Source organism: Raphanus sativus, unplaced genomic scaffold (genome assembly GCF_000801105.2).
Source record: "Raphanus sativus cultivar WK10039 unplaced genomic scaffold, ASM80110v3 Scaffold2953, whole genome shotgun sequence".
NCBI classification, from domain to species: domain Eukaryota; kingdom Viridiplantae; phylum Streptophyta; class Magnoliopsida; order Brassicales; family Brassicaceae; genus Raphanus; species Raphanus sativus.
This window is the reverse complement of record NW_026618260.1, coordinates 1-12,979: the sequence shown is the minus strand read 5'-3', so window position 1 is coordinate 12,979 and position 12,979 is coordinate 1. Positions and strand designations below refer to the sequence as shown.

At 32.3% G+C, this 12,979-nt stretch overlaps 2 protein-coding genes and 1 long non-coding RNA gene across 5 annotated transcripts; 2 read left to right on the top strand and 1 right to left on the bottom strand.

The window, feature by feature from the left end:
• Positions 1–749: 749 nt before the first annotated feature.
• Positions 750–2,490, bottom strand: LOC130506165 (uncharacterized). The gene is made up of 5 exons (XR_008941915.1): positions 2,184–2,490; positions 1,766–1,844; positions 1,561–1,665; positions 1,200–1,336; positions 750–1,120 (listed from the first exon to the last, which is right to left on the bottom strand). It is a non-coding gene; the product is annotated as an uncharacterized LOC130506165 (long non-coding RNA).
• An 862-nt stretch (positions 2,491–3,352) lies between these two features.
• LOC108809021 (UTP--glucose-1-phosphate uridylyltransferase 2) lies at positions 3,353–7,506 on the top strand. Of its 3 annotated transcripts, XM_057000796.1 has the most exons (20): positions 3,353–3,487; positions 3,560–3,607; positions 3,770–3,861; positions 3,951–4,041; positions 4,187–4,247; positions 4,328–4,405; positions 4,487–4,537; positions 4,651–4,724; positions 4,944–5,016; positions 5,108–5,165; positions 5,280–5,392; positions 5,650–5,682; positions 5,947–5,999; positions 6,076–6,151; positions 6,275–6,331; positions 6,431–6,514; positions 6,593–6,691; positions 6,782–6,886; positions 7,015–7,086; positions 7,258–7,506. In XM_057000796.1, exons 1-20 carry the CDS (start codon positions 3,420–3,422, stop codon positions 7,282–7,284), a joined length of 1,413 nt encoding a protein of 470 aa, XP_056856776.1. In that variant the 5' UTR covers positions 3,353–3,419; the 3' UTR covers positions 7,285–7,506. The 3 variants fall into 3 exon arrangements, with proteins under 3 accessions (XP_056856776.1, XP_056856777.1, XP_056856778.1); XM_057000797.1 differs by lacking the exon at positions 4,328–4,405; XM_057000798.1 differs by lacking the exons at positions 6,782–6,886; positions 7,015–7,086; positions 7,258–7,506 and having other exon boundaries at positions 6,574–6,691.
• A 2,696-nt stretch (positions 7,507–10,202) lies between these two features.
• Positions 10,203–11,696, top strand: LOC130506164 (uncharacterized). Its single transcript, XM_057000799.1, has 4 exons — positions 10,203–10,445; positions 10,592–10,803; positions 11,017–11,269; positions 11,403–11,696. The coding sequence occupies exons 1-4, from the start codon at positions 10,203–10,205 to the stop codon at positions 11,694–11,696; spliced, it is 1,002 nt and encodes a 333-aa protein (XP_056856779.1).
• Positions 11,697–12,979: the final 1,283 nt, after the last annotated feature.

Sequence of the window (12,979 nt, the reverse complement as noted above, 5' to 3'; positions counted from 1 at the left end):
TTTGCCAAAGAAATAGAACCTAAGTTCAAATGATTTTGTAATCTCTTTTGATGGCGAGAGCTTGATAGTGTTAAGAGACCGTAACTTGTTTACTTGCATTAGAAGGTAATGTTTATATGATTATTGTTTAATTATGATTCCTTATTTGTAACAGAATCAGCTGTCTGTGCTTTTAGTTATGATGTGTGTGGTTAGACAGTCCCGGTCCCATTAGTGCACATAATTGTAATATTATAGATGAAACATAGTATAAGCTTATAGGATTGTACTATTGACTTCTAATAGCAATTAGGGAATGATTAGTGAGAGATTTACTAACTGATCTACTTGCTGCCCTGCTTTTCTGTTGTTCCATTTGTTCGAAAGCCCAAACGCAAATCATATTTCTCTTATGTGGTTCTTAACTTTTATAACCTTTACTATAAAGGTAGATTCATAACTTTTTGAATAGCCCTTACCGGGACAAAGATACGTCACGTGGTAGCAAATGCAGCTTGGCCAATGTCGGGATAGGTCTTGAGGTCAAGCTCACAGTCGAGACAGTAAAGCAGGAGTATTCTGGTGTATAAAGAAAGCAAACCATATATAAACAGTATTGATAGTCTCAACCATCCTCCTCCTTTGTTTTTGGTCTTGACAATTTTGTTCATGTACGTTTCCATGTGCTATATCAATAGATTTGAATGCTATTTTGTAATTTTCAAGACCCATACACACATGTCAGGATATGAAAGAATCAAACAAAGAAGCATATTCTAATACACACCATAGATCCTTGTACAGTGGTACTCACGATCAAACAACAGAGAAAAGGTTGACAACTTTTCATAATGATTTGCTCTCACATATTACTTCCATCATCAAGCCAATAATCTTTTAGACTTTGGTAAGTAAAAAAGTCACCATTTAGAAAAGCTTGTCTGTATGAGCTATTGCGGGACATTGGAATCTCATGAGAGATCATGGTGGGTTTCTCGTCCTTCCGCATTGAACCTCATCTCCAAGGATCAGGAGAGCAAGCCGTGAGAGTTAGGTCTGTGTTTGGAGCAGTATGGGCTACTCTTTAGCTTCCTCTGTTTCTTTTTAGAGCACACCCATTCTTGACCAATGACTAATCAACCTGAAGAGTTTATTAACATCACTATGATAAGTATTATACACTATGCAATCTTTTTCCTCCCAAGGTTAATAAATCTTACCCATCCCGATGGATCCAAAACCAAGAAAAAACGGCCACAGATCGAGCGAGAATTTTGTTGAGGTCTTTGATATGGAAGGGTCGATTCTGTTTTACAACTTTTGTTGTGTCACGGATCACAACCCGCCCGTCTACCAACTGTGATCAAAATAACAAAATTCATTACGCAACATAACCAACTTGGATAGTTGATGATTCAGTACTCCACCAGGAAATTCACAGTTATTCATCATAAACATTCCCCACCTAACATGAGAAAGCTTTATGTTATAAAGAAAATTATTATGTGAAATGATTTAGATGATACTGAACTTACGAAAAAGTTTGCTAGACTTAAAAACAATAAAGAAGAGATTTGATACCTTTCCGTTTAGTTCTAATAAAGCTTTCACAGCTTCTTCTTTAGAAAGAGAATGTGACATAAGCAAACCCTTGCCTTCATTTGACATCATCCATTACACCATCCACTGAAGTGACCAAAAATTAGAAGAAGACAAAAGAGATGTGTTAATGCAGCTGCGTCTAAAATCCTGAACTAAAACTGGTGTTGAGATTTAAGGGACTGACCTGCAAGTACTCGGCCATATTGAGAAAATGCTAGGGTTAATGTCTCTTCTGTACTCGAGAAAGATAAGCCTGCAACAAACTGAGCATTCAATTTTAGTGTCAGTAGAATCACTGAAACTCATATAAGAAGATTGCTCATGAGATCTGTCCTAAGACAAAAGACGATGCTTTTACATAAGCGGCAATTTCACATATACAGACGCAGACAGAACCAAATCAAAATAGCATATCTTAAACACATAAAATCACCGAAACTCATAAGAAGAAAAGATGCTTTTACATCTGAAAGTTCAGAACTTGAAGATTGATCAAACTTCAAATCAGAGAGAAGGATAGATGAGTTAGCCATTAAACTGAAAAAGAAATTTATCTTGTTATAAGGAAGTGTGAGGATGATGTGCAGGGGATGAAAGCTGACCTTTTATAGGTGGAGATCCACCGTCTCTAAAAGAGATAAGAAGCATGCATCCCGTAACGTTTCAGAGGAGATGAATCGCAGATGAACCGACACGAACGGAGCTCGACCCAGAGATTCCTAAAGAAGATTTGTCTCTCACAACCTTCCAAAAACACCATTGTCGGTTGACCTAATCGGCTCGAATCTTAGAAATCATTTGGTCGCCAATGTTGAGGAAGACGAAGGTCAATGTCAGCTTAGTTTTTGTTTATTTTATGAGCCCAAATAACAAAATACCAATCCCACGAAATCACACTCGTAATAACCCATTAATAACGCTAACGAAAAGTAATAAAACGCGATTCCTTTTTAATTTAGATACATGGTTAAGGTATTCAGTCGAAGCCCAACACGTTTGAGTTTTAATGAAACGCAAAATTTCAACCGAGACTACCACGTGTTGCGATTTCCTTGCAGTATTTGATGACATGGCACTCTAAGAAGAGAGTTACCTTCTGCTTTATATATTAGATTATCTTTGTTTAATCTGAGTATACTGGAGATCGAGACCCAAACTAATCTTCAAATGAAGGTGCAGTCCATTGATGGATCTTTTTTTCCGAATTTTCAAATGGACCGAAAATTTAGTATATATTTGTGTGACCACAAATCAGGGTAATCTGAGTGTCAACAGATTCAAATTCAGATTCTTTAAAAACCCAGAATTCGTGGTTAATAATCCTGTAGTTTGAAAGAAAATGATTGATTGGAATGATATTTCATTGCTCAACAAATAAACTCGATAACAACAACATGATCTCGTTTATAAAATGTTTGAAATTAGAAAATAGATAAAATGGTGAAATTTATAACAACAACACATAATGATGATCTCGTTTATAAAATCTAACACAGTTTTGTCTGAACGAATTTTACAGTCAGTCAAACAAAAAGGGTGAAATTATTGTAGGAAACAAAATTGAAAGTTGAGTATATGTAGAACTAAACAAGCAAAACAAAAACATATAAACTGAACATGAAATGTTTTAGAAAATAAATAAAATAACTGACGGTACAATAAAACACTAAACCGGACAAACATGAAGAGTGCCACGTGTAGATTTCCAATTGGTGAGTAGAAGAACATTTATATATATGAGGTAACAACCAATCACGCATCGTCGTCACCTTCGGCACCACTACTCCTTTTCAAACTCCATTCCTCTACAATCTTTAAGCTCTAATCGATAATCGACAATGGCAGCAGCCACCACCGAGAATCTCCCCCAGCTCAAATCCGCCGTCGATGGCCTTACCGAGATGAGGTTAGCCTTCTGATTTTGATTTTGATCTTTATCTGATTATTTTCGACTGAATCTGTTTTGTTGTTGTTTCAGTGAGAATGAGAAGAGCGGATTCATCAACCTCGTCTCACGCTACCTCAGGTTCGTATATTTCTCTTTCGATCAGTTCGTTATAAGTTGATTGTGATGATCAAACTGTAGTTCGTATCTGGATATAGATTCTGTGTTGTTGTTGTTGTTGTTGTTGACGTAATCGTTAGGCTAATTAGTATATATGTCACTGATTGTATATTGATTTTGAAGCGGCGAGGCACAGCACATTGAGTGGAGTAAGATCCAAACACCCACTGATGAAACCGTTGTTCCTTACGAGAAAATGGCTCCCGTCTCCCAAGGTATATATATACCATTCATCTTCAATGCATATCTGCTTGTAGCGTTCTGTGATAGTAAGACGATGTTTATGTTTTACATGTGATGGTAGATGTTTCCGAGACCAAGAATCTGTTGGACAAACTTGTTGTCTTGAAGCTTAATGGAGGTCTCGGGACAACAATGGGATGCACTGGCCCTAAGTAAGCCCTTCTTTGAGATTTCAAATTCGAAGTGATATGAAACTTTGTTTTGTCTCTTTATTACTCTGGTGGATATTCTCTGATTTATTCACAAGATTTAGGATGTGAAGAAATGATATCTTGTTTTTTTTTTCTTTCTGTGCAGGTCGGTTATCGAAGTTCGTGATGGTTTGACGTTTCTTGATCTTATTGTTATCCAGATTGAGGTTTGCCATTTTCTTAATCACTCTGCTCTAGGACCTCCTTGATGTTTACTTACTGTATCCAATGTATTGCTTACGCACAGAATCTCAACAACAAGTATGGCTGCAAGGTCCCGTTGGTTCTCATGAACTCATTTAATACACATGATGACACTCAAAAGGTACTTCTGTTGTAGTATGGATCACATTTTTTCACTTATGAAGTTTTTTTTTTTTGGCTGACTGTTGTCATCGTATTTTAGATTGTGGAAAAGTACACCAACTCAAATGTTGACATTCACACTTTCAACCAGGTTAGTGGTGTGGATTCATATATCTAATTAGCAAATGATTTTTTTTTTGTTTTCTGTATGAAAAAAAACTGACATCGGGTCTGCTACTAATGAAGTTTACTTGGATTTTCTAGAGCAAATATCCCCGTGTTGTCGCAGATGAGTTTGTGCCATGGCCCAGCAAGGGAAAGACAGACAAGGATGGCTGGTATGATTTTATTTTGTTATACTGTTCAAACCACACAGTAATCTTATTATGCAAGTTAGAACAGTTTAATCTGCCTACGTGATGAAGTATCATAATAACTGATAACTGAAATTATAATGCCTTGTACTATCTGAGACTAGTCCATGACTGCAGAGAACAAGAACTTGTGATTTTTTTTCTTTCTAATAGGTTATTCTGTATTCTATTATCTTTGTGAAGGTATCCTCCCGGTCATGGTGATGTATTCCCATCCCTCATGAACAGTGGAAAGCTCGATGCTTTCTTATCACAGGTTCATTCTTTGATGCAGTCGAGTAATGTTTTTTTAAAACATTTAAGATGTTCATATTTACTGATTTTTTTTTGTTTTCTGGGCCTCACAGGGTAAAGAGTATGTGTTCGTTGCCAATTCAGACAACTTGGGTGCCATCGTTGACTTAAGTATGTCTTATTTGTAGTTTGTTCGTTCTTGTTTACACATAGTTAGTGTCAAAATTTTACATGAAATCCCATACGAACGTACTGCTTGCCCCGTACTTGGTATAATTGCTGCAGCAATCTTGAAGCACTTGATCCAGAACAAGAATGAATATTGTATGGAGGTTACACCCAAAACCTTAGCTGATGTTAAAGGAGGAACTCTCATTTCTTATGAAGGAAAAGTTCAGGTAACTCTTAACTGTCATATCTTGTTTCGAATGTACCTTTTCTTATTCATGATTCATCGGTTCTTACCTGCTATTGACTGTCTTGGGATTCTGTAGATGCAATTTTTACTGCAAACTAAAGAACTTATATTGATCTGTATGTCTATCGGTTTCATAATATATCATATTCCACAAACCTCTTTGCATCTGACGATTTTCTTACTGCTACAATTTCATTGTGCTATTGGATAACATTGTTTTCTTCTTGTCTGTCTCAGCTATTGGAGATTGCTCAGGTTCCTGATGAACATGTAAGTCTGCACATCTTTTTGTTTACCTCCCTGTTACAGCTTGAATCTGTTCTTGAATATTCACTAGAGGCGTGGGAAAAGTGGGAAAGAGCTTAGTTTATAGAATAATTTAGTAAAGGCTCTTGAAAACGCTTTCTCCCTCTCCATAAAATTGTTCTTATTAAGTGGAAACTGTACACTCTTTATGTGCCTTCTTCCTGCTTACTTTCACTTGTATGACCTGTTTAGAAAATCTACTGCACTCATGTTTTGATCCTTGTATAGGTCAATGAGTTCAAGTCAATAGAGAAGTTCAAGATATTCAACACAAACAACTTGTAAGTAGATCATGTTTCTAGATACTCTAGAAGATATATAAAGTTGTTTGTAGACTTTAAATCTGTAAGTTTACAGATGGGTTAACTTGAAGGCCATTAAAAAGCTTGTGGAAGCTGATGCACTTAAAATGGAGATCATCCCTAACCCAAAGGTGCATGCCCTTGTAAATTTTGTTGGCATGAAGATTTACACAGATATGATTCACGTAATCCTTTTTTTTTTTTTTTGCAATTTCCATGAGTGTAACTGAGAAAAGACTGATAATTTTATTCAGGAAGTCGATGGAGTGAAAGTTCTTCAACTTGAAACTGCAGCTGGTGCTGCAATAAGGGTAATATGCATGTCCTAGTCACACAATTTACAATATAAAGTTCAAACTTTAATCTTCTTCTAACTTATTTTGGTTGTCTGCTTCTCTGTCTCGAAACAGTTCTTTGACAATGCCATTGGTGTTAATGTACCTCGCTCTCGTTTCTTGCCAGTGAAGGCAACTTCAGACTTGCTGCTCGTCCAGGTAAACACCACATTCTAAAGCGAAAACAGAGTAAGAGAGACATTTTGAGTAATGATTAGAGTTTTCAATCGTCCACAGTCTGATCTCTACACCCTCGTCGATGGCTTCGTCACCAGAAACAGTGCTAGAACTAACCCCTCGAACCCATCGATTGAATTGGGACCCGAGTTCAAGAAGGTAAAGGAAACAAAAAAAACACACGCCACAAGTCATGTTTGTTTCTCTAAAGTCTCTAAACATTAATTTGCCTCATATCTTTGTAAACAGGTGTCTAATTTCCTGAGTCGGTTTAAGTCAATCCCTAGTATAGTCGAACTAGACAGCCTTAAGGTGTCTGGTGATGTCTCGTTTGGTTCTTCAGTTGTTCTCAAGGTATGCATAACTATACTTGTAAAAACTTGTCTAAAATCTAAGATATTTCTTTAATTATTTTTTCAAAAAGAATCTAATATATTAGTTTCCTTAATTTGTTGTTTGATATTCCTTTTTGGTTATTGAAGGGCAAGGCGACTGTGACTGCAAAATCCGGGGTAAAACTGGAAGTCCCCGACGGGACTGTGGTCGAGAACAAGGTAATCTAACGAGTTTATGTTCTGGTGGTGTTTAATCCGGTTTTGTGCTTGGTTTTTTATTGTTTGGTTTATTGGATATAGGGAACCGAAAGGTTTGGTATAATGTTATGGTTTGATATTGGTTCAGCTAAATCGATAAAGACTAAAATGTGAGACTTGTGTTATTTGTAGGACATCAATGGTCCCGAGGACCTCTGAATAAGAAGACACATTCAGAGTCTTCTTCCCTTTCTCATGGAAGACACATAGTGATACTGATACTCCATTCGTTAATGAAAAATAATAATTGATTTTGCTTTCTTTAATTTCTCCGCAAGTACAATCAAGTTTGGGTATGTTCTGGTTCTTTCTTTCCACAATCATTTTGTTCTCTTTGATAACCGATTATTTTATTTACATAATTATGGTTTTGATTCAGTACTTATACAAGCTTATTACATTTGAGTCTACCACTCTTACACATTGGTCCCGTCGAGTTTGTTATAACGCTAAAACCACTATGATGACAACATAAAAACATCTTTACTATAGTGTCTTTTATTATTATAGTCAGAAAATCTATCTTATTAAAGCTGAAGTACAATTTCGGTGTGTTTGGATACTTGGATAAGAGTTTAAAAAGGAAGTTTGTTTGGAAACATGGATAACAATATTAAATGAGAATTGTTTGGAAAAAGGAATAGCAGTATATTTACTTTCTTTTATTTACAGATTTAGTCATTGCATTTATAAAAAATTATGTATTTCCTTTTTGTAATTTTTTTATTTACAGATTTTACCACTACATTTAAATTCAATTGAAAATAATTAATTATAATTCCAAACTTATCTAAACAAATTGATGTCTCCATATATTGATCATTATTAATATGTAAAATTACTATTAAAAAAACATTTCACTTATTTTAACCAAACACATAAAAATATATATATTTTTTTTTTACAAAATCAGTTAGACATAAACATTCGGATACCCATTTAGGTACGAGTCGTTTCTTTCGGATATAGTTTTTTTGGGTTTTGAAATTTCTTTTTAGTACTTCTTTTTGTGTTTTCTTTATTTATAGATTCTACCATTGCATTTAAAATTAATTTAAATTAATTAATTAAAATTTCAAAATTATCTAAACAAATCGATATTCATATATTGATCATTATTAATATTGTAAAATATTAGTAAATAAAAATTTATATTTAACTTCATTTATCCAAACACATAAAAATATTTTCTATTTGTTTACAAAATCAGTTAGGCATATACATTCATGTATCCATTTAGGTACGGGTCGTTTCTTTCGGGTATATATTTTTTGGGTTTTGATATTTCTTTTTAGGTACTTCCTTTTTGTATTTTTTTATTTACAGATTATACCACTGCATTTCAAATCAATTAAATTCATTAATTACAATTCCAAAACTTACTGAAACAAATCGATATTCATATATTGATCATTATTATATTTTACAAATATTACTGAATAAAATTTTATATTTCACTTAATTTAGCCAAACACATAAAATATTTTTTATTTGTTTACGGAATCCGTTAGAAATAAATATTTGGGTACCCATTTAGGTACTGGTCAATTTTTTCGGGTATAGATTTTTTTGGTTTTGATATTAGGCCATTTTTGGATATAAATTTATGTGTGAGTTTCAAATTGAATCCCCCGGGTCTGTATGAATTTTGTTCTAATGTATAGGAAACTAAAAATGTTCAAATAACGAAAGTATTTGAAAATGATTTATATTGAACAAAATATAATGGCTGCACATAACAAAATATTAATATAAAAATACTGTATACTTGCATTCAAAATCAATTTTTTTAACAACAAACTACACAAATATTTTTATTTGTATAAAAAATGAAAATACAATAATTAATTAATATAGAAATATGTCACATTGTTTAAACAAAATATCAATATTAAAATATTATACATTTTGCGTTCTAAATTATTTATTTTAGTAACAAGCCAAATAAATATATTTATTAGAGAGAGAATAAAACAAAGCCAAAAACACATAGTTTACGAGAAATACTCTATATGTCGAACTTATTATAAAAAATATTTTACTAAAATAAATATATTCAATAATTACAAACAAATAATATATTTCATAAAAGTGAAAATAATACCCGCCCTTTCAAGGGCGGGTCAAAATCTAGTAATATATTAAAATCTAAAGCAATAATTTACGGGAGTTACACAATTTTTAATGGCAACAAAAATGCAAAAAGACAAACAAATTCATTGGTAATGTAGAATACGTTACAAAGCTTCCCCTTTTTATATTTATATATTTAGTACCAAATTATGATTTTGTTGAAATATCTGATTAATTTTGGAGTGAACAAACCTTAATAACAAAGAGTTTTTTCACAAACATTTTTGAACAGATCAGCCAATGTTTTCGATTTTCTATGTGTAAAATTTAGAGAATCTCCAATGTACATTTCTATTTTTTTTTCCTAAAATAGAGAACCTTGTTTATAAAGGTGGGTGGATCCAATGTATGCTTTTATAATATTTTTTTTAAATAAGGAATTGCATTTTTATTTTCTATTTTAGGGAATGAAAATAGCATTTCTCTATATTTCCTCTAAAAATAGAGTAATTATATTATAAAGTATACATTGAAGCAAATCTACATCTATAATAAAGTTTTTTTTTAGAAAAAATATAAAAATCTGTTAGATATGGTCTCTAGAATGATAATCTTTTTTTCTTTTAGTGGCTATTTTATTAATTCAAAATCTGTTTATAAATTGTATTAGTTTAATATTTGATATAATATTTTAATTTATGCAGTATAAATGAGGGGAGCTAAACAATTGATGATAGAAGTAAAAAAGATAAACCAAATTTAATAATATTAAGAAGACAAAAAAAATGTTACATTGAATATGTAACAAAAAGTAGAAATATTACTCTTATATAAGAGATGTTTAGGCCAGCGTTTCCATTACTTCACAACATTATCTACATCTCCTAAACCATCAAGTTTGTTTTCTCTACTATTATTCGTTCGGATCATTAGACATATTCCTAAATTTCATCGAAAGACGATAGTCTCACAACATTATTTGTATATGTATTCTTCTAGGTCTAATGATGTTTCTTCTACTTGCGATCGCGGGATTAATAAGCTATTATGTATACAAGTCCATAAAACCGCCACCACCAATTCCACTACCGGAAAACGTTACCAAGAAATCTTCAAGAATCAAGCTTAGTGATGGCAGACATATAGCCTACAGAGAATTAGGGTTTCCAAAGGACGAAGCTAAAAACAAAATAATAATCATCCATGGATATGCAAATTCCAAAGAAGTCAATTTATACACCACACAGGTATAACGTTATGATTAAATGATTGTATAGGGGTAACTTATAATTCATCTTAATCATTTAATGATTGTTTTAGTTTCAAAAAGAAAATTTAATGATTGTTTTGTAATGATATATTTGAACCTACAACCTTTTTACGGCTTCTTCAGGAAATGATCGACGAATTCAAGATATATTTTTTGTTCTTCGATAGAGCTGGTCATGGAGAAAGTGATCCTAATCCATCAAGAACGCTGAAAACAGATACATACGATATCGAAGAACTTGCTGACAAATTGCAACTTGGTCCAAAGTTTCATGTTCTGGGCATGTCACTTGGAGCTTACCCAGTTTACGGTTGCCTCAAATACATTCCTCATAGGTAATCTATATCTATCTATTGAATTATCTCTTAAGAAAATTATTAAGAAATTGAAAGATTATTTAAGAATTGTGTTAATTCACATTGGTTATCAATACTTCAAGGCTTATAGATAAACATTTTACATCAGATGTGGGTTATCCATTTATAACTAGATTTTTCTGTTTAACAATTTACAACTTTAAATACGCAATGTTTTCTCTCTATATACAGGCTAAGTGGAGCTTCATTGGTGGTTCCATTAATAAACTTTTGGTGGAGACGTATTCCTCAGAACTTGTTGAATGCAGCAATCGAGAAATTACCATTTGCGTTTCAAATGATACTCCGAGTCGCACACTATTGTCCATGGTTGCTATATTGGTGGATGACTCAGAAATGGTTTCCAAATAATCGAGATCCCAAGAAAATCTGGACTGAACGCGATATAGAACTTTCGAAAATATATTATAAAAAATCGTACATGGTATGTGTATATATAGACTGATTCAAATAGTCGTGTAGTTTTCAATATTTTTAGATTCATTCTGATGCATATGTTAAGTATATATATGTTAAACATATACTCATGAAAGCTAATATATGTATAACTTATATAGGACGCTGTTATACGACAAGGTGAATATGTGAGCTGCTACCAAGACATCATCGCCGGTTATGGAAATTGGGAGTTTGATCCAACCGAACTGAGCAACCCATTCTCGGATACTAACAAAGGATCAGTCCATATGTGGTGTGCACTCGATGACAAACAAATTTTGCGAGACGTTCTAGTCTATATATGTGATAAGCTGCCATGGATAAAGTTCCATGAGGTCCCTCATGTTGGACACTGGATTATCCATGAGAAGCATCATTTCGAAGCCATCATCAAAGCCGCTTGTACTGAATGAAATTGGAAAATGAAGAAAGAAAACTCTATCAAATTTATATGGGATGCTTAAATTTTAACAAAATATATATGTTTATATAAGTTTAATAAAAATATTATGTACATGACAATATTAATATATAAATATGGTATGCTAATGTCAGATGCAGCTATTTACATTATTTCGATGAACTTATATTTTTGTGCATGAAAACGCGTCTTTCTTTTATTAGTTAAGAGGTGCCATAAAAAGATGATCTAAACACATAATAATAACGTTTTTTGCATGTTCCATTTACATCAAATACAAAATAAAACAGATAGCTAGACAAAGTGCTTAAGCGATGAAACTGGAAAACCCTCTCTAAAGTTTCTTTCTAACTCTTTCTCATCGTTGCTTCGCGTTTTCCACTAATGGCGTATTCTCACTAGCCACCATTAGTCGGGTTTGTGTTTTTCTTCAGTTTTTTTTATAGTTTGCATTTTTTTTTTGGTTTAAGTAATATATTGGTTTTAAATTAATGAAATCATTCAGAAAAAGACAACGTGCTCATTTTTATTTAATATGATATATAGAAATAAAATATGCTTTTTTCTCCAAATTAAAAAGCATATTTTTCTCCAAAAAGAGAACTTTTTTTGGATTCCAAATTAATTAGTTTTTAGTACACAAAAATAACCGGGAGTTACACAATTCATAATAACAGCAAAAGATGCAAAAAGACAATAAAATTCATTGGTAATGTAAAATACGTTACAAAGCTTTTTGTTTCGATTAGTACCAAATTAAGATTCCTTTTTAAAATATATTAATAACTTTGGGGTGAACAAACCTTTTAACAAATAATTTCCTACAAACATCTTTGAACAAATCAATCAATATTCTTCATTTCTTATATATGTATAATTTAGAAGGATATTTTCTTCTTCTATTTAGTAACTGTTTTATTAATTCAAACTAGATTTTGATTTGTACATCTTATTTTCATATAGATAAAATATTGATGTTTATATTCCAAAAGTTTATGATTAAATTCTAAATATTTTGGTGTTATTCTAAATTTATTTGACAAAGATAAACGTGTTGAGATGTGAGATTGTGAAAATATAGTATTTTGTAGCTTTAGTTGAAGGTATATATATAGTTTTATTGTAGGTTTTGCGAATATATAGTTCTATCTAAATAAATTTTAATTTATTAGATTCATTATTTTATGATTTTCTTCTAGAAGATGACAAAAAAAAAAAAAAAAAGATTTTCTTCTAGAAGATACTCTAAATAAAAAAGAACCACATATAAATAAA

Excerpts from the sequence above, each read along its gene's own strand:
- LOC108809021 (XM_057000796.1), top strand. The coding sequence starts at position 3,420 with ATGGCAGCAGCCACCACCGAGAATCTCCCCCAGCTCAAATCCGCCGTC. Across the intron at positions 4,406-4,486 it reads CACATGATGACACTCAAAAG|ATTGTGGAAAAGTACACCAA; the intron begins GTACTTCTGTTG and ends ATCGTATTTTAG. Across the intron at positions 4,725-4,943 it reads AAGACAGACAAGGATGGCTG|GTATCCTCCCGGTCATGGTG; the intron begins GTATGATTTTAT and ends ATCTTTGTGAAG.
- LOC130506164 (XM_057000799.1), top strand. The coding sequence starts at position 10,203 with ATGATGTTTCTTCTACTTGCGATCGCGGGATTAATAAGCTATTATGTA. Across the intron at positions 10,446-10,591 it reads TCAATTTATACACCACACAG|GAAATGATCGACGAATTCAA; the intron begins GTATAACGTTAT and ends CGGCTTCTTCAG. Across the intron at positions 11,270-11,402 it reads ATTATAAAAAATCGTACATG|GACGCTGTTATACGACAAGG; the intron begins GTATGTGTATAT and ends TAACTTATATAG.